Here is a 24,726-nt window from a genome sequence, read left to right on the forward strand (position 1 = left end):
CCTCCCCCCAGGGCCTGTGTGCATGGAGTGCAATCCTCTCACAGTACAGACATGCAAATTAGACCAATTGGCGTTTGTAAATTTCTTTTAGTGTGTGTGTGCCCTGCAATGGATTGAATTGGATGAAATGGTATAGATAAAGAGAGTGCGTAAACCCACACATACATTTGCTTTGAGCTAAACAAGTAAACACAGGTAAAAAAAATCAGTCTGTATATACACAACATTAAAGGCAAACTGTAGTGCACAAAACTTAAATCGAGGCGAGACAAGTTTAACGTATCATAAAATGCTCATTTTGCTTCAAACTGATCGTTCAATTGCATCTTAAATTCTAAAGAAAAATTTCTAAAACAATCATTAGTCCCTACAGAAATAACTAATAAATCTCAGCACAACAGCAAAGGACCATGTAATGCCATAACCTGAAAGGCTGCTTATCAACAAAGTCAAAAAAATGTGCACATGGCGACAAATATATTACTTTCTGGAGAGGAAAAAAATCTGGTCTGATGAAACAAACAAACAAAAACAAAAATGTTTAGCCATAATGGAATCAAGAGTCTTGCAAGCTGAAGAACACTATCCTAAGTGTGATGCATGGGGGTGGCAGCATGTCGTTATGAGGTGCTTTGCTCCTGGAGGGACTGGTGCACTTCACAAAAAAGTGGCAACATCTCAAGACATTTGCCAGGAAATTAAAGTCTGGTCGCAAATGTGTATTTTAAATAGGACAACCCGATCATTTTGATTCGTATATATTTTCTCATATTTCATGCACATTTCCATAATTTTTTTTTGATTCTGTAAAGCTGCTTTGCGACAATGACCATTGTTACAAACGGTATACAAATTAAATTGAAAAACCTGCCCTGACCTCAGTATAATATAAAATTTGAGGGCAGAGCTGAGAAAGTGTGTGTAAGACCAAGGGGGCTTAAAAATCTGATTTAATTTTACCAGTTCTGTCACGAGGAATGGGCTAAAATTCCAGCACCTTCTTGCAAGGAGCTTGTGGGAGGCTACCCGAAATTTTTTTAATCAAGTTTAACAATTTAATGGCAATGTTTAAAAATAACTCAATGTAAGTAAACTTCTGAGGAATGTAATGAAAGAATAAAAGCAGAAATAAATCTTGCTCTCTACTATTGTTCTGACTTTTCACTTTCTTAAAATAAAATAGTGATCCTTCCTGACCTAAGACAGAAGATTTTGTAATTGAGAAAAAGTTTATTGTATTTTCTTCTAAAAATGCCACAGAGTAAATTATATCATCTACCACATTTTAGACGTAAGTGAATTGTATTTATGTTAGAGTTATTTTAGGATTTTTGATCTCCAGGTAATGAGTTACCAGGTATTGATCAGGTTTTTCAAAGCAGGAAAAAAAACACTAAACCATGGTAACAATAATTTGATTAATGAAACAGGCAGTGAAGAATGTGCAGTAATAATTTGCAGCAACTTATAGTCAATAAATTACAGGTAAAATGCATAAATACAACTTTTTATAATACCAAACAATAAATGATCATGATGGTGATCTGGGTTAAAATTAGCAGACAATGTACAATTAAGCACCACAGACATTGCAGCTAGAACAGATTTATAGCCATTATTATTTATGCAAATTTTGCACAAAATAACTACCAAAACTGTTTACTTTTTAAAATAGTTTTTTTATTAAAAAGAAAAAAAAACTCAGTTTGGTTGAGAACACTTGAAGAAAATGGGAGAAATTGTAACATAAAATGTAGTGACCTTTGATTACTGAAACAGTATATTTGCAAGTGCCTGCAGATGTACTCATGTTTTTCCACATCACACAGATTCCTTAACATTTCAAGATTTACTATTTACCATTTGCACAAATATTGAAAGTCTAAAATCTTGCATTGTCCAACATGGACAAATATTTAAAAAATAAATTAGAATAAAAAAATAACAGGTTCCATCCAAGGTCTCCATACTAAACCTAATCGTACTCGAGAAATCTTTCACTGTTTAATCCAGCTCTTTTTTGAAGTAGTGACCAATATTAAATATAAAACATGTTGTGCAGCACATGTTTATTTCTAAAGACCCAGATAAATTTCATCCCTGTCATCATGTATTTCTCCCAAGCTCCTCGGTCCTGGTGCTGCCAGTCTGTTTACTGGGAGTGATGGGAACTGGTTGAGTACAGGGTATAGTCTGCAGCTCGAGCTCTGGCTGCCAGCTTCTTTCGTAGCTCTCTGACCTCATGCAGCAACACCCTCTCCTCTTGATCCAGCCTACTTCGACCACGTTCTAGAGAAACTGCACAGCAAACACATCATGAGTGATATTGGGTGAGATGACCACTAAAAACGGTTTAAAAGAAACCACATGTTGCCAGAATACAAAAATAAATCAATCACTTTTTTTTTTTTTCAGATTATTTGCAGTTACTGGACCAATGATTCACATGTTCATAATGAAGCTTTTGAGATTTACTTACAGCATGTGGAGTTATCTGAAGGAGACTGGTTATTCAGACAGACCGTGTTGGTATCAGCTTGTGGGCTGCTTGGCTTTTGCATAAGCCCTCGTGTGGAGAAGGGAGAGCAAAGCTTCCATTCCCGCTGCCGATCTATGGAAAAGATTTGATGTCACTTTGACCACCTACAAGAATTCATTACTCCACAAATTAATCTTTAGATTTTCCTTTAAATGATAGCAAAATAAAGCTTATTGTTGCTATATAGTAAAAAAAAAAACCACTATAACGAAACAATTGCTGCAGGTGGAAAATCACCAGATGTCACTAGTGACTGTAGAAGACGCTGTGACAACTAAGCTTTAACAAAGAACGAGTTCATTAAAAAATATACAAAATAATAAAATGTCATGCAATATACAGGAAATATCAGGATATCAGCATCATGTCTGCTCTGTGGCTACTGTGTTTGATTACCACCAGCTCTATCTTCATTTTATGAGTTAAACCACAACCTGAGGTTTATTTTTAGGGGGACTGGTTAAACCTACTCAAGGACTCCTCTGGACTCCTCGTCAGTGTGCCGTGGTGCTGTGTGAGCTCATCTGAATGCTGAAAGAGGACTGATTTCTGCTGGGCATCCGCAGTAGTTGTTACCTTCCGTTCCTCGTTTAGTGCAGCCCGCTTAGCTACTACATCGTTCCACTAGAAACAAGTCATGTTACAAAGGTCATAAAAGCTGAATCTAAAAATGAAGGTGAATAAAATGGCCATAACATTCAACATTAACATCATGGAAGTTAGATACCATACAGGTTTTTTTTTTATGTTTTAGCTTGTTACACTATAATTATAAATTAATTCTTCAGCGGCAGAAAAACTACGAAGATGCCTAAAGTAACTGCCTTACATGCTTGCCCTCCACTTCCATCATCTTCTCAACAAGCTGCTCATCCTTGGCGTGGGTTTCATGGCTGACTTTGGCCAGCTGCTGTCTCTGCTTCTCCTGCTCTTCCTCTGCCATCTTCAATCGCCTGATCACTTCTGTCTGCCATTCAGCATCCACATCCTGTTGTCCTGCCTCTGCTAGAGACTCCTCCAGTACCTACACAAGAGGATTGTGCTCATATTATAATATTCCAATAACTAATCAACATGCAAATATAAAAAGATAATATAATTAAATACTCTTTTAGTGAAAAGGTAAAGGTGATGATTTTAAGCTCTTTTGATCGCTTCGCTCTCTGTGAGTGATGAGCGGTAAGTACCCGTACGGTTTCCTGGCCGAGATCACTGTCTGTCTGAATGAGGTTGTGAAAGGCTGAATCTTCCATCTCAGCTCTTCGCCGCCAAGCGTCCACTTCAGCTCTTACTTCTTTGCTCACAACCTCATGTTCTTTGGCCAATTGCTGGGGGAAAATATGTCAAATAAAACACCTTTAGTAGATGAAAACCATTAAAAGTGAAGTCTTCACAAAAGTAAAGGTAAACTCCAGAAGTAAAATAATTTGTTTCCATATAAAAAGTGTGTAATTTTTTATTTTAAAAGACAACTGACAATTTGAAATTTTGACTTGACAGGCAACTGCATTCCTCTAAAATAGCATAATAGCATGTAGCTTTAGGCATGTAAACTTCTATTGCAACCAAGACAAGATTCTGTAATACATACTGCATAACATCATAACAAAAACAATAAGATTTTTCTGTCTCAATATTGACTCTGTTTGTCAGTATGATAACTTATTCCGTGTGCTGGCTATAACAGAGACTGACCTGCTCAAATAATCTCCTCTGTGCGTCCAGCTCCATTTGTCTTACTTCCATGTCTTGCACGGCAATAGCAGTCTCCCGCTCTCGCATTGCCATCTGAATAAAGCACACATACATACTGTCGCACTTAGCACAAGCATAGTAAGGTCACAGAATACAGAAAAATTAAACAGGATAAGTAGGGGACCTTTCTCTGAATCTCATCGTCCAGGCGACTGAGCTCCATCTTGCGCTGATTCTGCTGGTGCTTGAGAAAACGCGTCCTTGCAGCATCAAGCAGCATTCGCTCTTTCACCTTTAACTCGCGTTTCATAGCAGCCAACCTGCACATGGAACAAAATCAGTGCGCATATTACACATGCATATTATACATAATATTTGTTGAGCTTAAACTATTGGTTGATTCTAAACAATTCTGCCAAAACAAATGGAAGCTACTTCTAAAAGAAAGGGGTGCCAAGCTTGCAGTGGCGATTCGCAAGCAGACTAGAGGCTGTCCTTGTAACTAAGTGATGCTGAGTGACAGGCTATCTGAATACTTAAGTAAATATATATAGAACAGACTTAAGGAGATAAAGGAGAGACCTGATCCTCTGCTCGGTGAGTTTATTTTCTTCCGCTTGCAGGATTCTTCGACGTTGTTCTTCAGCTTGCTGGAGCAGTTCCTGCTGTGTGTACCAGGCTTCATCCTCAGCTTGCTGTCTCACTGCCTCAGCGCGTAGCTCCTGAAGTGCCTGTCTGCTTGTGCCCCCACAGACACATGCACAAACATAATGAAACTGTTACTAACACAGATTTTTTTTTATTAAAGGCATCTGTTTTTCTAGGAGATGGACATTTTTTTTAGGGTTTATAAAGTCAAATTAACACTTGGGGGATGCACGCAACATTTATTCTAGATATTTTTTCAAGATGTTTTTTCTTGTGTTTTCAACACAAACAGTAAGTTTCATGATCTTAAACTACTTTTGTTTATTTACCGCCCTGTTATGTTTGTGTGGATCTGAAACAGTACAGCAGAAGTTCCCACCTCTCCCTCAGATATTCCACTTCTTGCTGGCGGATTCGTTCCCGCTCCTTGCACTGGTACTCCACTATGAACGTGGGATACTTGTTGAAGACGGGATACTGACCGGATGTCAGAGGCTCAAAGTCGTTTAGCATGGAGCTTGGGTGCAGGTCCGCTGGGGTCAGCTCCATTAACCGATACGCTTCCTTTAGCATAGCGTTCATGTCTATATTGTTCCGATGATGGAAAAAGTACTGCAAAGAAAAAGAAAACACAAGAAAAGAATGGGAGTTGGCTGAATGTCATGTGAGCTGTGTCAAAATAGAACAAACTACAGACATTCTAATAATCAACAACAACAAAAAAAATCAGTCAGTCGGTGCTGGTCCTTTCTGTCACTATCACATGAACGTTATAAGTAGATGGTAGCGAGATTAGCTAAAACAAAGTGCGTTTATAAAATAGTCAGTATCAACTTAAACTAGTGAAACCTGATTTTACTAAATTCTAAGGTGTACTGTATACACAGGTTTATATTATATCAACAACTGTTGACTTGTACAGTTCACACAACCTGTACAAGTCAACAGTCCAAAAAATGTCACATGACCACAGTGTTGGCAGCCCAGTGTTAGTATTTAACTGACTCTTTTGGGAAAGGTGACTGACTATGCATGTGGCATGATAGGAAGTCTAAAATTCGAACAAACGATCAGTAATCAGGTGGATCCAGATTGTGAATAAAAAGGTCAAACTTGAATGAAAAGCATTGGCAAACAACACGATACTACATTACTTGTCTGATTATTTAGAATCATAAATTATTGACAGATTTTTATTTGTTACTTCCATAACGCTTTTCTGCTGTACATATGGTACCACTCAATGGGATGAATCCAGTGGTTTAAAAAACTTAAATTAAAATTTTATTCATCACATACACAGTCATACACAGTATGATATGAAGTGAAATGCTTATACGACTGCTGTTGACCTCAATATTACAAAAGAAGGTTTAAAAAAAGTTTTAGTGCAAATAAGAGAATTAAAAAACTTACATAATATACAAGCAATAAGATAATGAGAATTAAATAGTAGAATAAAATAGAAAAATAAAAAAATTAAAGAATATATAATAAAAATTGAAAAATATATACATATAGTAAAATTTAATACATTTGAAAAATAATGTAGTGTAGTGCAGTGTAGAACCGTGTCCAGTTATGGGCAAGAGAATGGGCAAGGTTGCAGTTCAAGTTCACAGTTTGCAGAAATGCGCAAATGTGCAAATGTTCCACATGTAAACATGTGTGTGTCCTAGTAAAAAGTTTGCAGTCTTGAGGTGTGCAAAATGTGCAAGTGTGTGAGTGTTAAGTCCTATGTGGTGTTGTGATTAAGCGCTCGTATAGTCTGCGGAAAGAAGCTCCTTCTCAGTCTCTCAGTGTTGGTCTTCAGGGAGCGGAAGCGCTTTTCTGACCGCAACAGAGAGAACAGTCCATTGTTGGGATGGACTTTCTTTTCAGCTAATTTTCAAGTTGCTGAAAAGTTGCTGTAATACCAGCGCTTATCCAAACTACACAGCAAGCAGCCTGCGATCAACATCTTCAACAGAACTTACAATTTATTACTAATTTGTCACTGCTAAATCAAATAAAGGATTTTTTACAGGCCTGTCAATGTGTCAGTCAGGAGACATGAAGTTCACATTTTATTGTATATGCTACACACATGATCATTTGTTTTATTTTACCACAGAGAAATCAACTTTAAATTAATTAAATGAACAACATGATAAAATTGCGAGATTACAAAGTACCTCAAAGTCGTCCCTGTGAGTGCAGAGAAGCAGCGGCGCTCTGCAGCAGGTCACGTAGGCCACCACAGCCATCAGGAGGAATGAAGGATGGTTGGAGAAAACATTATCAAACAGCTTCAGCCATTCATCTCTGGTCAACACCTCAGAGAACAGGGTTTCCAGCAGGGGCCAAACATACAGCTGAGGTGGGCAAGAAGATTGATGATTACATTTATTCATTGGGCAGAAGCTCTTATTTAAAGTTCTAGTTCTAATGATTTGTACCTTTGGTTAATTTGCATTAACATACAGCTGGTACAATACACAGTGAAATGAAAAATCATTCCTCCAGAACCAGGGTGCTACATAATATAATAAAGAAATATGTAAGACTATGCATAACTAAAAAATACTATAATACAGAACCAAAAGTGCTCAAACCTGTGCAAATAGCTCAATACATATACTACTAAAAAACACTTATACTACTAAAAAAAAAATAATAATAATTTAAGCACAGTAAAGGACAGTAGACCAGTCTGGCAGTACAAAGTTCTAATGTACTGTAAATGAAAGTGGAAATTACATAATAATAATAATAATAATAATAATAATACAATGAGGGCACTGGTGGATCAGTGGTAAGTGTTCCGCCTGGTATGCGGAAGGCCCGGGTTCGATTCCCAGCCAGTGCCCAAACCCCAGCCATTGGATGCAATGCTGGTGCCAAGCCTGGATAAAATGGGAGGGTTGCGTCAGGAAGGGCATCCGGCGTGTGTCAAGCTTGTATGTGTGGACCGGATGGTCCGCTGTGGCGACCACTTGCCGGGAGCAGCCGAAAAGACCAACAATATAATTATACAAAGAGTGTGCACACAACATCCTAATTAGGAAAAATAACATAAGTGGTCAAAAATAATAATTTTGAAAAAGTAAAAAACTGCGAACAGAGTGGAGTTGAATTGTGTTTACACATTCACACACACTTTGAAACGCATTAAAGCTCATTTTTTAACCACTCAAGCCTACTAACTAACACAGCTGTGGCAAAATGGCTTAAGGACAACAAAGACGAGGTATTGGAGTGGCCATCACAAAGCCCTGACCACAATCTAATAGAGCTGAAAATGCGTGTGTGTGTGTGTGTGTGTGTGTGTGTGTGTGTGTTACAAAAACGCCTACAACCATGACTCACCAGATCTGTCAGGAGGAAAGGGCTAAAGTTCCAGCAACTTATTGTAAGAAGCTTGGGGAAGGCTTAACAAACAATTTCTTCCCTTCACAAGTTAAACAATATAAAGGCAATATTACTGAATACATGTAAACTTCTGAGGCGCTGGGAATGTAATGAAAGAAATAAAATCAGAAATAAATCTTCTGACATTTGACATTCTTAAAACAAAGCAGTGATTTACCCAAGAAAGGCAATGTTTACAAGGATTAAATATCAGGCATTGTGAAAACTGAGTTTAAATGTATTAGGTTAAAGTGCATGTAAACTTCTGGTTTCAATTATGTGTGTGTGTGTGTGTGTGTGTGTGTGTGTGTGTGTGTGTGTATTTTGAGGGCAGAACCTTAAGAATACTGAGGCAGAATCTTAATTCAATCACAGGTCTACAGATAATTTGATATTATTATGATTCATAAAGCAATGACTTCAATCTGCTTCTATACAGCACGATATATTTAGATTTAGGACGTCAGATCAATATGTGACCATTTGTCATGGACAAATGACCTTGGCAGACTATAAATTTATTGACAAAGATGTTTTAAAAGTTGTTTGTTTTTTTTCAATAATAGCAACTGATTAATAATTATTGCATGACATCATTTGAATTTTTGTTTTTACATAAAGACATTGATCCAAATCATTAGATCGTTACACCTCTACCTACAGTATAGGGGCACAGCTGAGGCTGAGCACACAAATCCGTCACATCCTCTTAATTTCCAATTTAAGTTTTGCCAGTTTCAAAGCAATCATCGTTCCATGTTTACAGTCGAACACCATGTAGTTACTGAAAAAGAAACATCTACCTGTTGGCTCACATACCTGAGAAGTGACACCACAATTGACAAAATGGCGCAGCAGCTCTTTATCATCCTGAGCCAATACGTTCTCTACCATACTCAGAATGTTGAGCGGGGGGTTGGGGAAATACTCGAACCAATGCTGGCACCAGTTCACTAAAAATGGTAAAAAAAATAAAAAAAAAAGTATTTAAAAAAAATTAACTCATACAGCTGTAGTATGTGTATTATATTGTACTGCTTATACAACACTCTTAGGTGTGTGTACCGATGACCGTCGCGACAACTTCAAAGCAGATCAAAGGATTGTTCTGAAAGAGCTTGACAAAAGGAAATGCCAGCAGCGGGAGATACTCAGCTTCCGCAAAGATGGCTGACCAGTGAGCCAGAGCAGACAGGACCCTGCAGACGTGTGTAAGAAGGAGGTTACAAGATATATTTGCATGAAAATATACAAATATGATTCATTGTTTTGTTTATTCAAATCATCCTCTAATGTCTACATCCTGAAGACATAAAACAAGTCAAACACATAGAACAATTGATAAACTTGCCATGTTATTATTTACTCAGAAAAATACCATTTCTTTTTCGTGATTAATTATTGTACTAATGTAGTTGGACTAAGTTTTATAATCTGCACACAACTGTATAGCATAAAAGTCTTTAATTCATTATTATGACCTCTGTAGTCCTCTCTGTAGTTTATGACTCTTGATGGGGTAGCGCTCTTGCAGACACAGATAAGCAGAGTGCAGGCCTTTATCTGTTAGACTGCTGAATACAGCATGATTTTCAGGAAGTTGCAGCAGAGAACGCCATATAAACATCCTAAAATAATCACGCACACAAACACATACAAACACAGATCAGGAAACAGAAAACCCAACAAAATAAAGAACTAGCAACACATCAAAGCACATGAAGACAGTTAGTTCATGTAAAACAATCACCTGTACTTAGCTGGATATTCTCCAAATGATCGGAGTAACGCCTGCAGTCGCTTCTTGTTAAGGCCACCCGGCAAATCATTCTGGATGAGCAAAAAAAAAGGTTTTATAATTTATTGAGGATTATATAAAAGATTTGCAAAGTTGTTGAGTAAAAAAACTGCGCATTTTTCCCAACATTTTGTCAGTCAGGTCAATAAATTATAGAATAGAATAAAACAGAGTAAGATACAATAGAGAAATACAGAGCAGAACTGAATAGAGGAGAATTAAATAAAAGAGAGTACAACTGAATATAGCAGAAAAGTTGAGCAGAATAGACTAGACTAGACTATAATTAAATTGAACAGAATAGAACAGCACACCAAGGTACAAGAGGGTAGGGTAGCTTAGGTGGGTAAGGTTCTAGGTTGTTAGTTTAGGGATCTGAGGATCCAGGTTTACACCCTGCCATCAGTGGGTTGCCATAATACCCAGCCACTGCATGCAGTGCAGGTCCCAAGACCAGATAAAATGAGAGGGTTGTGTCAGGAAGGGCATCTGGTGTAAAACCTGTGCCAAAGTTGTGTGTGGATCGGGTGGTCCGTTGTGGGGACCCCTTGACGGGAGCAGCCAAAAGAAAGTTTAGGGTAGGAGATATTTGGCACCCCTGATGTTAATACTTTGTACAAGACAGCACTTAATCTCCTCCTATAACATTTCACAAGATTGGAGAATACATATAGATAGAGATAGAGAGTATATGTATATATACATATAGATAGTGAGATCTTTAAAGAGATAATTTCTCTTTGCACAATCTTTCTACTGTACATCATCTAGAGTCCTGGGTCCTCTTCCTCAGTTAGCTAAAAAAAAAAGGTTATTTTATAAAAATTAAAAAAATTAGAATTTTTTTGTTATGCATTTTCTTTTATATTTCTTTTAATTCAGTGTGAGATTATGCTTCTGCAATAAAAACAAATTTATTAGAAGCCTCAGAACACATCTTAACCAGGGGTGCCAATAATTGTGAAGGGCACTCCACATCATATCACTTCATATCATAGAATATAACAGAGTAGGGTAAAAAAGAAAGTAGCGTAGACAAGAATAGAGCAGAATAGAAGCCTAGCTGTTCATCAGAGTAAAACAGAGTAGGGTTAAATAGAGGAAAACAGACTAGATCAGAGAAGAACATAACCTCTTTGTTCTCCAGTGTGGAAAAAGCTGGGGGACGCGACGTTTTGGTGCAACTTTTGCGAGCAGATGTTTTGGCCAGACGCATAACAGATCCCGCATGGACCTTCATCTTTAAGCAGGAAGTGTCAGCTTTCTTTCCAGCAGTTACCATTTTAACCAAGGATTGAGGAGGCTAAACAGACAGACAGACAGACAGGCAGACAGACAACTGTAGATTCACTTGAGCATGCCTAATAGAGCGGCAGTTATATTCATATAGCCAATAACTGCAAAATGTAGAATTTTACCAGGTTTTAACCTTCACACAGTTATGATTCTTCTCTACCTTGTTGATTTCTTGAGTGAGAGCCTGCACATTGTACACTCTCAGAGCACCACAGTCCATCACCGCTACAACGTGGCGGCCCTTAGGACAAACAGCAGCCAAGTTTATTGCATCATCTTGAGAGCCAATTTCAAAGAGCTGCTTGCAGGTATGAATGTTGATAAAGCGCATGAGGCCGTCCTGGCTCAAAACACCCAGGATCTGAAACACGAAGATGCAGGAGGTGGTAATTTAATAAAACAATCTTTTAAAAACATGAAACTCAACACAATAAAATACACAATTTTAGAAACAATTGTACGATAAAGAACTACAGAAGGAGGTAGAATACAACACTAATTATTATAAGAAAAATAACTATTCCCATTTACATGAAAATGTCTTTAGCCTGTTCTGAAGCAATATTAAAGCATGAAAGCATTTCACCTGGCTGGATCCTCCATCAAAAGTGTCTGGCAGGAAATCAAGGTTCCTCACAGTGCGCACTTCAGGTTGCATCTGCAGTATTCTAAAGAGCTGTTGACCATCCAAACTCCACAAATGAACAAGGTTTGAACGCCCAGCTGCGGCCAGGATCTTTCCATCTCTGCAGATAAAGAGGTATCACATTTAAAATTTATCAGTCTAGAGTTATGTATTACAGTGTTACTCTTTGAACAATGATTGTGTTAATGGAATACACATTTCTCTCCTTTGAGAGCACCAAGACTGACGTCAGGGAACATTGTGAACCTCCTGGCTGTCTTCTCTGAGTAGTGCAATGCTGCATAAGTAATGTTGCATTTTAATTTAATCTATTAGTGCAATGAATAATACTACACTTGGTCTGTGCCAAATATCTGAATACATGTACATACATGTTGTGAGAACAGCAGAATAGCAAGAGAGGCTATACCCATTACTCCCAACACCTGATTCAGTGAATGTCCTCCCCTGAATATGGTAGAGTTGTGCCCAAGAGATATTGCAGTTATAAAAAATACATGCTCTATGGAGTGTTACTCACAAGCGGCTCAATCTAAGCATCCTTTCAACATGTTTCCTACTGTTTGATTTTATAGCATAAAGATTTTTATACCACAGTGCAGTTCAAAGCTCAAATTTGCATGGCCAAAAGATGTGCATCATTTTCATATAACAGCACAATTAGCTCCATGTGGAGGCTGGTGATGAAATAACCTGCGTATATAGACAATTTTAGCTATAATATATGTAAAAACAAAAACTAACTTGCTACTCTAATGTTCCGCAATTGCTATTTATTAATAAAATGGGCATTATCATTGGAAAATAATAGTGGCGTCCACAGAATAATACACTCCAGTGTTTCATACAAAAATATTGCACTCTGGGGCAAGCTGCTTTCAGGTATGATATTTCATTGCGTTTTTAATGTCTTTTCCTGTGACTGGTCGAGCAAAACATTTAGATCTGCCAATCTGAAAATGAAATGTTTATTTTTGACAACATTAATTCTCCTACTGTGTGACTGCAAATGCCTTGTAGTGTATCCGGGGTCCATCCTGTGGAACTGGTAGCTGATATTTGCAGAACAGCGTGTCACTTTCCCAAGCAAAGATGGAGTCGTCGGTAAAACAGCTCAGAATGGTGTTACCCAGAGGGAGAAAAAAGACCTAAACAATCAACAACACAACAGTCAGTAATAAACAAAAACACCAAACAAAAAGAAGATAAAAGAATGTGTATTGTGTATGTCATATGGTGTACAGAAAGACATACTGACTAACAATTATTGGCGAAATTAACGTAAAAAAAAAACAATAATCATTTATATAAGAAAGACATTCATCTAGCATTTTTGGAAGGAGTCTCCAGTGTCAGTGCTTTATAACGGTCACCAGTAAAGCTGTAACCAAGTTGTCACCTAAATAATGGGCTTTTTGAGGGAAAGACAAGGGTAAGGGAAAAACTTTATATAGCTATTTATAGAGGTTATAACTAAAGCAATGATAAAAATGGCATTCCACAATCTTAAATATAACTATACATTAATAAAGTATATTTTAATAAATGATTTGTTAGCATTAGGACATAGTTATGGTATAAGAGATGTAAAACAGGTTTTAATAAAACATGCCAATTTCAATATAAACCACTTTGGGATAGTAACAGTAGCACAAGGTAATTGTGCTGCATATAAATTTACATTCTTTTTGGGAGACAGGTTCTGCTTCATGTTGAAAAGTTTACATTTGCCATTTTGTTCCACTTCAGTGAAAATTTTAAAATTAAAGGTCCCACATTTTACTATGTCTTTAACTACTTAAAATACCCCCTCAAGCGTTTATATTAATACTTCAGCTGAAATACTCTTCACATAATGTGTTTTTTCTTACAGCTCCTCTTCTGCTTGTGCTTGTGCTGTTTCGGCGCAGAGCTAGACGGAGCTGAGCAACAAGCTCAACAAGGATATATTTTTTACAAGGTATTACATTAAAACCTATGAAGCTAGGACTTCTAGGACTAGAATTTTGCATTAATCCAAAAATCTGTGCTCATACCTTTTGTATGCCCACAGAATGGCGCACATTGAGTTTCCTCTTCCTCTGAAACGTGTCCAAGTCCCAGAGCTGAGCCGTGTCCGAGGAGGTGCTGATGGCATATCGCCCCGAACCATGGACTGACAGAGAAGACACGGCACCCTCGTGACCCCTCATCCAGCTCACCAACTGTTTGGTCTCTGAGAGACAGAGAAAGAATTACATCTACTTAAAGTCATCACCGAATACAGAGACAAACAACAGCTGCCATCAACAGAGGATACATTTACATATCAGGCATTTGGCAGACGCTCTTACCCAGAGCGACTTACATTTTTTCTCTCATTATACATCTGAGCATTCGAGGGTTAAGGGCCTTGCTCAAGGGCCCAACAGTGGTTGTGGGGTTTGAACCTGGGATCTTCCGAACCGTAATCCAATGCCTTATCCACTGAGCTACCCCTGAATATCACAGCAACCACCAGCAGCAATATCCACAGCTTTGTACAGAATGTTTCTCAGACAAAAATACAAACCGGTGTTCTACACAGTATCAGATCCCTGATCCCTGAACTGTTCTACTTAAAGATCAGGGGCCTCATGTATCAATGCTGCGTACGCACAAAATCTTTGCTTACGCCAGTTTTCACGCTCATGGTTGGATTTACTAACAGTGAAATTAACGTGAGAATGTGCGTTCTTCTACGCCAACTTCATGTCTGGCGTACGTGTATTTCTTCTGTGCGTTTGTTTTGTTTCCGTTGGCGACTCCTAGAGGCAATTATGTTAAATTGCACACTACAAAGTATCGCACCAACACATGTGAAAAACATTGCTATTAATTTATCATTGATAAAATGGGTTAATTGACACAATATGTTTCTACCAATTATGTGATTTAGAACATATAAAAGCATTTGCAAATGTATACAACCCTTAGTCTATGGCAATGGCAGTGTTGGCCTTATTAGAGGACATTGTCAATGGCCGAATCCGAAGGGAACGCGTTTTTAGGGATCACAGTGATTTTCTGGCCCACGATGATGACTGGCATACTAGTCGTTTCAGATTTCTAAGAGCTATCCTCTTGGAGTTCTGTGCTGAGGTGGGTCCAAATTTGGAAAGAGAGACAACGAGGAGCCATGCATTACCTGTTACCTTACAGGTGCTGACAACGCTTGGTTTCCTGGCAACTGGTTCTTTCCAAAGGGAACTGGCAGACCGCTCGGGGTTAAGCCAGTCGTCTTTGAGCCGTGCAATGCCAGCTGTATGGGACAGGATCATCCGCATGTCTAGCGGGTATATAAGGTTTCCATACCATGCAGTTGACCAGCCAAACATTAAAGCACAATTTGCAGCGATCGACCGCACGCACATTGCTATAAAGGCGCCATCTGAAGACTAATTTGCATACGTGAATCGGAAACATTTCCATTCAATAAATGTGCAAATGTATTTAAAGATATTATACTGGCCTGTGGTGTGCTGCAGAATGTCGCGCACAGACATGGCATACCTCTTGGTTAGACAGTGGCACCGCCAGATGGCCCAGACCCAGGACCAACAACAGTATACAACCCAACCAACAAGCCATTCAAGCCCGCCAACGTGTGCTTGCGGCAATATAAAAGGTAATCAGAGACAAAGTTTATTTTTTGACCAATTCCTTTAATGACCGGCTTATGTCTGTGAGTGCATCAGTTATATTTTTCAGGTGACTGTTAATTTCTCCGATGGCCAATTTGCTGTTGTGACTCCAGAACAGCACGCGTCAAGACGCGGCGTGACAGACAGGCCTTAGCACTGGGAGGAGTGCTGGAAATGCCGGAGACACTGGGTCCTGGCTGCTCAGGAGGGACGGACTCCGAGTGCGTGCCAGTGGATGTTCTTGCACCATCTAAGTCTAAATAAAAACAAGCACGTTAACTGATATTTGAGTCCATTTCTTATGGGTACACGCATATTTATAAATGCAATGGATACATAAATTAAAGTCTCCTATGTACCGCTACATTGCATGTATTAAAAACTTAAATGCAAACTGGTATGTTTACCAAAGTTAAGACATTGAAATGAGAAGTTACCTTCGTAGGGTTCCTCTAATACATCCGTGTCTCCCACAGACAGTAAAGTGTCGTCCACAATTGAGGCAACTCTCTCCTCAAAGGGTGTTAATTCAGCATCCTCTGTTCCCCCGCCACACTTTGACGGTGCGCCGCTGTTCTCCTTTTAACCTGCTTTTTCGTTTGGTTTTGCCAAAGTGTGAGTCATTACCATATTTATATGGGGGAGGAGGCAGGGAGGGGTTTTGCGCTCGTGCATGTGCGCTCAATTTTACGTTAATTCGGATGTACAAAGAGAATATGCGTGGAATTCCACGTACGCAGTGTTTCATACATCAGATTTTTTTTTATGTTTTAGTATGAATTCAACGCAAGTCTTTGTACATGAGGCCCTAGGGCACTGCCTGGATTTTTATGCTCGTTTTAATATCGTTAATGTGTTTATAGTTGCTATAACATAAGAAATGCCAGGAATCAAGTAGCTTTGTGGTATTTGTCAAGACGTGTATGACATTAAGAAAAAATGCCAAGGAGTTAAAGAGGACATGGAGAGTGTTCCTGTACTGCATTAAGCCATGATTTAGCTTCTGCTTTGATGGGCTGTAACTAAGTTGTCACCTAAATAATAGGCTTTTTCCAACTTTTTGAGAAAAAGATGAGGGTAAGGGAAAAACTTTATATGGCTGTTTATTTGAAAACATACCTTTGTCATAGCACTTGACGGAATAATCACAAAGGGCAACCAGGTACTCTGTAGTTCTGCGCAGGTTGAAAGCCAGGGCTGTGCATGCTTGTCCTGTCTTCTGGACCAGCTTAAACCTGTTAAAGGACAGTCAGCAATCAGATGGGTGCCACCAAAGTTATCAATACCGTTTTAATTAATTTTACCATTTTTGCTTTAAATGTACATACCTGTTTCTGCTAATATCAAACAGATAGATATTCCCATGATGATCACCGGCAAGAAATGCCTCTCCAGTAGTGTCGAAAGCCACTTGGAGGAAACGAACTGTCTTGCTTTGGTAGCCAGCTGCACTGCGGATTATGGTCAGCAGGATCCTGTTGTCAGGAACGAAAGTGAAAAAACAGTTACAGTTATTAAAAGACAATTATTTTGTACAATTATTATTAAAAAAAATTACTCATGTCCTGCGTTAACTAATCAAACATTCAAAACTATGCAGTTTGCAGCCTGACTAATTGTAAAGTCAAAGATAAAATAAAGAGATGCCAGGTATTAAAATGATTAAAACTTGGAAAAAAGGCAGTGTAATAGAAAATAAATGGAAGTCAACTGATGTGATCTTCATGGCGGTAATTGCCATGAATTTATATACTGTAGAGATTACAGTGCCAAGTTTTCATAGCTTTTTATTTTGATTGTAATTTACAAATGTCAAATCAAGCAATCCAAACTTATCACAGTAATTAAATGTGCACTAATATAGGTTTTATTTCTTAGTAATTTATATAACCTGGAAGATATGTACATTCAGAAAAAAATGTTTAAGACAGAAGTGTAATAGGTGACCCTTTTGGTTTCCAATTTGGAAAACTGATATCTGGTCCAGAATTCTTGCATGTGTTAGCATGGGCTTCCTGTCACTCAGGTTATAGACTAATGTAGTATAGGCCACTGTCGTTCACAAGGGTGGAGCTTCATGAACATGGATGAGCTCAAGGAGTGAAAAAGAAACCATTCAAACGTTAGTCCCATTAGAGACATGCTGCCAGTCTTACCTAATGCACCTTCAAGACAAATAAGAACAACTACTCAATCAGGGAGGGTTTAACGCACACTATGCTTATGTTGCACTCTTTTCCCATGCATTTATATTTAGTTGTTTTCACATCTTTTTAAACTCTATTTTTCATTTAAAATGGTATAAATATGATTGACAGCGTATATCCATAACTTCTGTTGTGTGTAAAAAGACAGTAATGATTTAAACCTGTGTGAATGTTTTTTAGTTTGTCTAGCTTAGTTTGACTTAAAAAAGCACTGACAATATTACTAAATAACTGATAAAGAATCATTAACTGATTTTAATTTCAATGTTCTTTTGTGGGGATTTAACTTTAAATTATATATTTTTTTCTCTTCTTCCGGCTGCTGCCATTAGGGGTTGCAACAGCTCCATCCAACCTGCATCTAACTCTGTCTACCACATCTTTCCTTTGTCACTCCAACCTCCTGCATGTTCTCCTCCCTCACCACATCCATTAACTCCCTCTTGGGCCTTCGTCTTTTCCTTCTTCGTCTTCTCCTCCATTCTCTTCATGATACACCCCTCATCCCTCCACTGCACATGTCCAAATCGTTTTAATCTGGCCCCTCCAACTTTGTCCCCACACAGTCCTATCTGCACTGTACCTCTAATATACTAATTCCTGATCCTGTCCATTCTTGTCCCTCCCATAGCAGCATCTTCAGCTCTGCCACCTCTAGCTCTTCTGTCTTTTTGTCAGCGGGAATGTCTCCAAACTGCACAACATTGCTGCTCTTACTTTCGTCCTGTAAATATCTGTATCTGTACATTTTCGTTTAGGACATGTGTGAACATACTGTCTTTATAGAAAGATTTATGATAATTACATTATCATTAATTATTTGTATCTTTGTGTGTGTGTGTGTGTGTGTGTGTGTGTGTGTGTGTGTGTGTGTTTTATTAGTCTCTTAGACCTGTCCTTATTGGTAAGAGTACATCTAGATCTTACAGTTCACCAGATATTTGGGATAATACTGTAAATTGTTAAGCATAGCAGTGACAGTGACAGCACAGTGACATGGTAGTGTGTATAGTGCAGGTATAAGTTTATCCTGCTAGAAGTTTTTTTTAACACTTAAGTGTTCATACTATATTGGGTAAACACTTATAAACATATATATTTTTAAAAATCCTGATGAAGCTTTAGTGAATAAATCGTACCAAAACACATTTAGTACTGTCTGAATAAACAAGAGGACGAGTTTCCTTTTGAGTCTGCTTTCTTCCTCATCTCGTCTCAGGGACTTAAACCTACACCCATATTTCTGTACAAGTGCTCTATTGTTGAAAGCACACTATTAACAATTAAAAACTAAACTGAAAATAGGAATTGAGCATAGCTATAAGAGAAGATGTCCTAGGGAATCGTCCCCTGGTAAACACCCAGGGAAATATATGCAGGAGAGGCTAGATATAGCTCCAAGAACTTGGGAGAGAAAAAAAGCAATGCTCAGAGTCTTTTAGAGTAGGGAGTCACTGATGAGGGAAGGGTGCATTGATTGTTGTTTTTGAGGAAGACTAGACTGGAATGTCGGGTAAAAAGGGTAAACAAGCTGAGGGGAGAGAGAGAGAGAAGTTTGACCTTTTTTGGTCAGATATTACTATGTAATTATACTGTGAAGTATAATTACAAGCATTTCATTAAGGCTTTTATTGACAATTAGATTGGCTTTTTCCAAGACCTCTGCAATAAATCCTGGCTTGCAGGGAGAAGTTGCTCTTGCAGGATGCTTTTGTACCATGCTTTATTCATGGCTGTGTTCTTAGGCAAAATTGTAAGTGAAAACACTCCCTTGGCTGAAAATCAATCCCACACATGAATGGTCTCAGGATGCTTTACTGTTGACATGACACAGGACTGATGGTAGCGCTCACCATTGATTTCAAGAAGGGCTGCAAAGGGATTTTATTGCTGAGGACTATGGTAAAGTAATTTTCTCTGATGAACTCCCTTCCCTATTGTTTTGAGGATGCAGAAAAAAAGCATGTCCGAAGATGAAAAGGTGAGTGCTAGCAACCTACAGAACTCCACCTGGATGCTGAGTGGTACTGAAGGCGAAACGTGTCAAAAAGAAAGAGTGTGTGGAGGTACTGGATAAAGCAGACGAAGAGTTCAAGACACAGAACAAGTCAAGACAAGATCATTAAGCAGAAGGATGCATTAAATGCTTTAAGGGAAGGTTGGACTGGAAAATCGGCTTTAAGGGGCCGGGAAAATGAGGTAGAACGAGACCTTCAGTTGGCAGTAACGTAACCAAAGTACTGGATTCCATCCACCATTAAACAAAAAAGAAAAAGAAGATTGTCCCCTGAGTGTAAAGAGAGGCAAACACTAAATCAGTCTCTGTAAGTAAAGAGGAAGAAGTGAATCTTGAATAGGAAGTTGGAATTATTATTAAATACTTGTTGATGTTGTTTTATAGGAGCTGAATAAACTCAAATGTTAATATGAAGTTAAATCATAAAATCATAAATCTTTTTCTACCACAAACCGTGCCATCTTAATCAGCAAAACCCTGTGTTGCATTTCAAATCAGTTCTAAATACAGGTGTCGTAGCAAGCAAGCAAACCAGAGATTTTAAAAGCCATACATTTAGCTACATTTAGGGTCGGGTTAGTGTTTAGGACTGAGGAGAAGAACAGGACGCAGGCGCTGGCTGTTCATCACTTCTCCTGATGCTGTGCTTCTTTTGCTACTTTTACTGCTATTTTTATGTACATTTTGTTTGAAAAGTTTAGCATTTGTATGTTTTCTTGCCGTTTTATATGGATTATTAGTATCCCGACGGCTGTTTTTAGCTACTTTTGGGCGGGTTTTTTTAGCGCTGCAAAGATGTCGAGTGCCCTAAGCCTCCTGGGATAGGCTCCAGGTCCCCATGGCCCTGAATGCAGGATAAAGAAGATAAGTAAATGAGCTAGCTCTGAAAGTCCTTCAGCGGCCGGCATGAAGCTCAAGTACACTATCCCCCCCGTTGTTAAGTCATAACAATTATTCCATTCCAATGTGCACTGCTGCCATAAAAAAACTCGGACTTCTATGTCCATAGAAATTCTCAAAAGCAAAAGTTTGTTTACCATCAGTCTGGCTGTCCTGTTTCATCCATTTCATCTGTATGTCGCTCATCAAACATATCATCAGAGCAATGACGCACCAGGTGTTTGTAGCTCGGGATACACCGCGAGAAGCACCACAAGATTTCTGTTGGACAGTTCGGGAAAATGTCCAAGATCACCACTCACGAAGCTAGATAGTAAACCCGGAGTGGATCTCAATGTATTACGGCCATTACAGTAATATACTTCGCCAAAAATCCTCAAAATTGAACTTTTTAATTCACAATTTCTCTCAAATAAATATGTTTCTAAACATGATCATATTATGGACAAAGGCTTGGATTTAATGTGCATAACGCAAACACGGCATCAACCTGAGGTCTTTTTTAGCATTAAATGAGGCTTGTCCTCTCAGTTATAGCTACCCGGAGAAAGCCCTGGATGTGGTGGCTTAGCTGTACTATACCGGCAGCAACTGGATTTGGCTCCACTTCCTGTGCCTACGCTGTCTTCATTTGAATGCCTTGCATTTAAATGTAAAGTGTTTCTCCCCAGGACAATACCGCTTATTTATTGACCCCCTAAACCAAACCCAGTGTTTATCTCAGAGATCCATGATTTTCTTATATCTTTCTGTACCACTTCTTCCAACATTATTATACTCTGTGGCTTTAATATTCATGTAAACACCCCGTCCTGCCATTTAGCAGCTGAGTTTCTTTCAATCTTTAACAACATGTCCATGTTCCTACACATTTCAGAGGGCATATTTAGGATCTGGCTACAAATTCTGTCCCTATTAGCAACCTTTTTGTAATCTTGGGGTGTCTGACCACAATGTCGTTTTAATGGTACTGTCACTCCCTTGTTCCCCCACAAAAAGCAAAACGTAGTTACAGAAATTTGAAAAAGATCTCTCCCTTGTTGAATGTTCCTCAGTCACCAAGTCAGTTGACTTTTACATTTGGAATCTACAGAGGAGAGATGCAATAACATCATTACTTTCTTCAGGAAAAAAGTGGATATCATCCGCTCATCTCTATCTAGTTCCTCTGCGCTGCCTGTCTTAATGAATAACCCACGGCCAAGAATTTTGCAACATTTCAGCTGTTTTTCTTACGTTACACAGCAAGAGGTTGAGGTCATTATTAGAAAGCAAATTGTGCTCTGGACCCTTTTTCGGCAGTTCTATTTAAATCCAACCTAGGTGCAATAAGTCCCCTGATTACCAGGATCATAAATCACTCTGCATATGTTTCCCCTTCACTGAAAACTGCCATCAACAGACCACTTCTTAAAAAATCCACCTTAGATCCAGAAGTGCTTGCAAACTACAGGCCTATTTCTAACCTCCCTTTCCTTTCAAAAGTTCTCGAAAAAAAATTGTTGCTGCACAGCTTCAGTCTCAGCTAAAACAAAATGATTTGTTTGAGAAATTCCAGTCTTGTTTCCGCCCCTGCCACAGTGTGCTGGCTCTTCATCACTTCTGATTCTGTTGGACTTGACTTCAGTCTTTGATACTGTTGATCACAATATTCTTCTTCACAAATTATGTTATACTGTAGGTCCCTCTAACTCTGTTTACAACGAGCTCTCATCTTATCTTGCTGGAAGAACGAAGCATGTTGCCCTGGGAAACGCTTAATCCGCCACACACAGTGTTACCTGTGGTGTACTTCAGGGCTTAGTGCTCAGCCCCATGTTGTTTATATTGTATATGCTTTCTCTGGCTGTGTCATCAGCCGGCACAAAATTTTATTTCATTGCTATGCTGAAGATACTCAGCTTTACCTCATAAAATCTCATCTAGTCGGCCATCATCCACTTTGATCATCTGTTTGGAGGAGCTTTAAGACAGTTCTAAGACTGAAGCTATTTTAGTAGGCACCCCACACCAGGTTAGGACATCCAACATCACTAGCATCAGCTTTTCTGGTCAGGATGTCCCGTTGTCAACATCTGTTATTAACCTCGGGGTTAAAATGGCTCATATCAAACATCTGTGTAAGACATCTTTTTCCACCTCAGGAACATTGCTAAACTGCGTCCAGCACTTACAGTTGCAGATGCGGAAAAGGGTGCCCTTTTTAAACAACAGTGCATATATGGGGGTGCCCCTGCCTATCTCAAAGAACTTATTACTTCACATACATCTACACATAGGCTCTGCTGTCTCAGTCCATCTTCTGAAACCTCCGAAGACCAAGCTTCATACTATGGGAGATCTGGCTTTTTGTTTAGCAGCACCTAGACTATGGCATATGATTTTAAATCTGGTCTTAAAACTTATCTTTTTATCAGAGCTTTTGGGTTGAACTTGAGATTGAACTTGGGTAGCACTTTGAGATTTGCTTTAAATATAAAGTGCATTATAAATAAAATGTATTATTATTATTATTATTTATTAGGCTTACACTCACCCATTATAAGATGGTGAGATTCTTTACTGGAGATCTGCATGAGATGCACACACACTCACTCTACCGAACTGTTGTTTCCAACACAGGCGGACACCAACAGACTTGTACACACTTGGACGTATACATGTAAAACCTGGCACACTCTGAGTTAAACAACTCATAGACTCTATTCAACAGGAGGTCTTATTTGGGGTTGTTTGCAAAACGCACCCAATGGAATTTGATATACTCCTCTTAGGGGATTTATACGATTGTCCCCAAACCGAGCAAGTATGACCCCAAGACATTGGGAATGCAGAATTGCGAAGGGATTTTTGATATCTCAAACGGTTTAGCCGTGGCAGTGCCTTAAACTTATGGTGAAAAGTGACTAATAACTTCCTTGGTTATATAAAAGCTGTTGACGACGCTGCCTACAGTTACTGTCAGAGCGACACGCCTGTGACATGTTCACAGTATGAACTACTGTTTTGTCACATGATGACACATTTCCCCTTTAAATTCCTGTACCCACTGTCTTTCTGGGCGGCGATGATGCAGGTGCTTGGGCCCGATCATCGTTGCTTTGCGTTTTTATTATTTATTATTATTACTATTATTATTGTTGTTGTTGTTATTGATTATGTTGATTTATAGAAGCTGTATGAACTTAAACATGAATCTGTTCCTAACCCTACAACAAACTGTGCCACTGGTTACTACTGTATATACACTAAAACCCTGTGTTGCATTTCAATTGGGTTCACGTGTCGTAGCAAACAAACAAACAAACAAACAAAAACAGGGATTTGGAAACATGAGCTATTCATTAGACTTAGACTCACCCATTATTAGATGGTACAGGTTTGCGGTGCCATAGTTTACCCTCTTCTTTACTGGAGACCTGTAGAGTCTGCATGATGCTCACACACACACACACACACACACACACTCACTCACAGCCTGTTGCTAACAACACAAGCAAACTTTAACGCTTCTCATTTAGCCTGGTGCATTAAACCAGCCTCAAATTATTTCATTACTGAAGACTTTACTTATTTTCTTTATTAACAAATAACAACTTCTTCGTGCAAAGCGCTAAAGTGTACATTCACTCGTATTAACGTTACAGCATAAATAAATGTTAAACCTACGCGCGTAGCTGCCCGTACCGGAAGTGTACACCGGATGTTTGTTTTTCAATCCCAAACTGTTCCCTAGTCCATGTATAAGTACACTCCACACGCTGTGAGACGATGACTAATGCGCCCTACCTAGTGCTCTATGTAATTGAGAGGGAGTCATTTGGGATACGAGTCTAAAGCGAGGATTTGGCAACTGGATTAAGCATATATTAACACCATGTTCTTTTTGTGCCTGTACACACGTATACAGATTATTGTTCCTGTGGCT

General features: G+C 38.7%; 1 protein-coding gene across 1 annotated transcript; it reads right to left on the minus strand.

The window, feature by feature from the left end:
- Window positions 1-1,701: 1,701 nt before the first annotated feature.
- On the minus strand, window positions 1,702-24,475 carry tbc1d31 (TBC1 domain family, member 31). The gene is made up of 22 exons (XM_053493557.1): window positions 24,159-24,475; window positions 17,003-17,149; window positions 16,794-16,909; window positions 14,049-14,227; window positions 13,009-13,160; window positions 11,953-12,112; window positions 11,527-11,727; window positions 11,203-11,373; window positions 10,023-10,102; window positions 9,754-9,900; window positions 9,338-9,471; window positions 9,092-9,225; window positions 7,057-7,236; window positions 5,262-5,494; window positions 4,817-4,969; window positions 4,419-4,554; window positions 4,235-4,327; window positions 3,727-3,867; window positions 3,369-3,563; window positions 3,010-3,163; window positions 2,480-2,611; window positions 1,702-2,298 (listed from the first exon to the last, which is right to left on the minus strand). Exons 1-22 carry the CDS (start codon window positions 24,230-24,232, stop codon window positions 2,153-2,155), a joined length of 3,258 nt encoding a protein of 1,085 aa, XP_053349532.1. The 5' UTR covers window positions 24,233-24,475; the 3' UTR covers window positions 1,702-2,152.
- Between the last annotated feature and the right edge of the window lie 251 nt (window positions 24,476-24,726).

Source organism: Clarias gariepinus, chromosome 4 (assembly GCF_024256425.1).
Source record: "Clarias gariepinus isolate MV-2021 ecotype Netherlands chromosome 4, CGAR_prim_01v2, whole genome shotgun sequence".
In the NCBI taxonomy this organism is placed as follows: Eukaryota; Metazoa; Chordata; class Actinopteri; order Siluriformes; family Clariidae; genus Clarias; species Clarias gariepinus.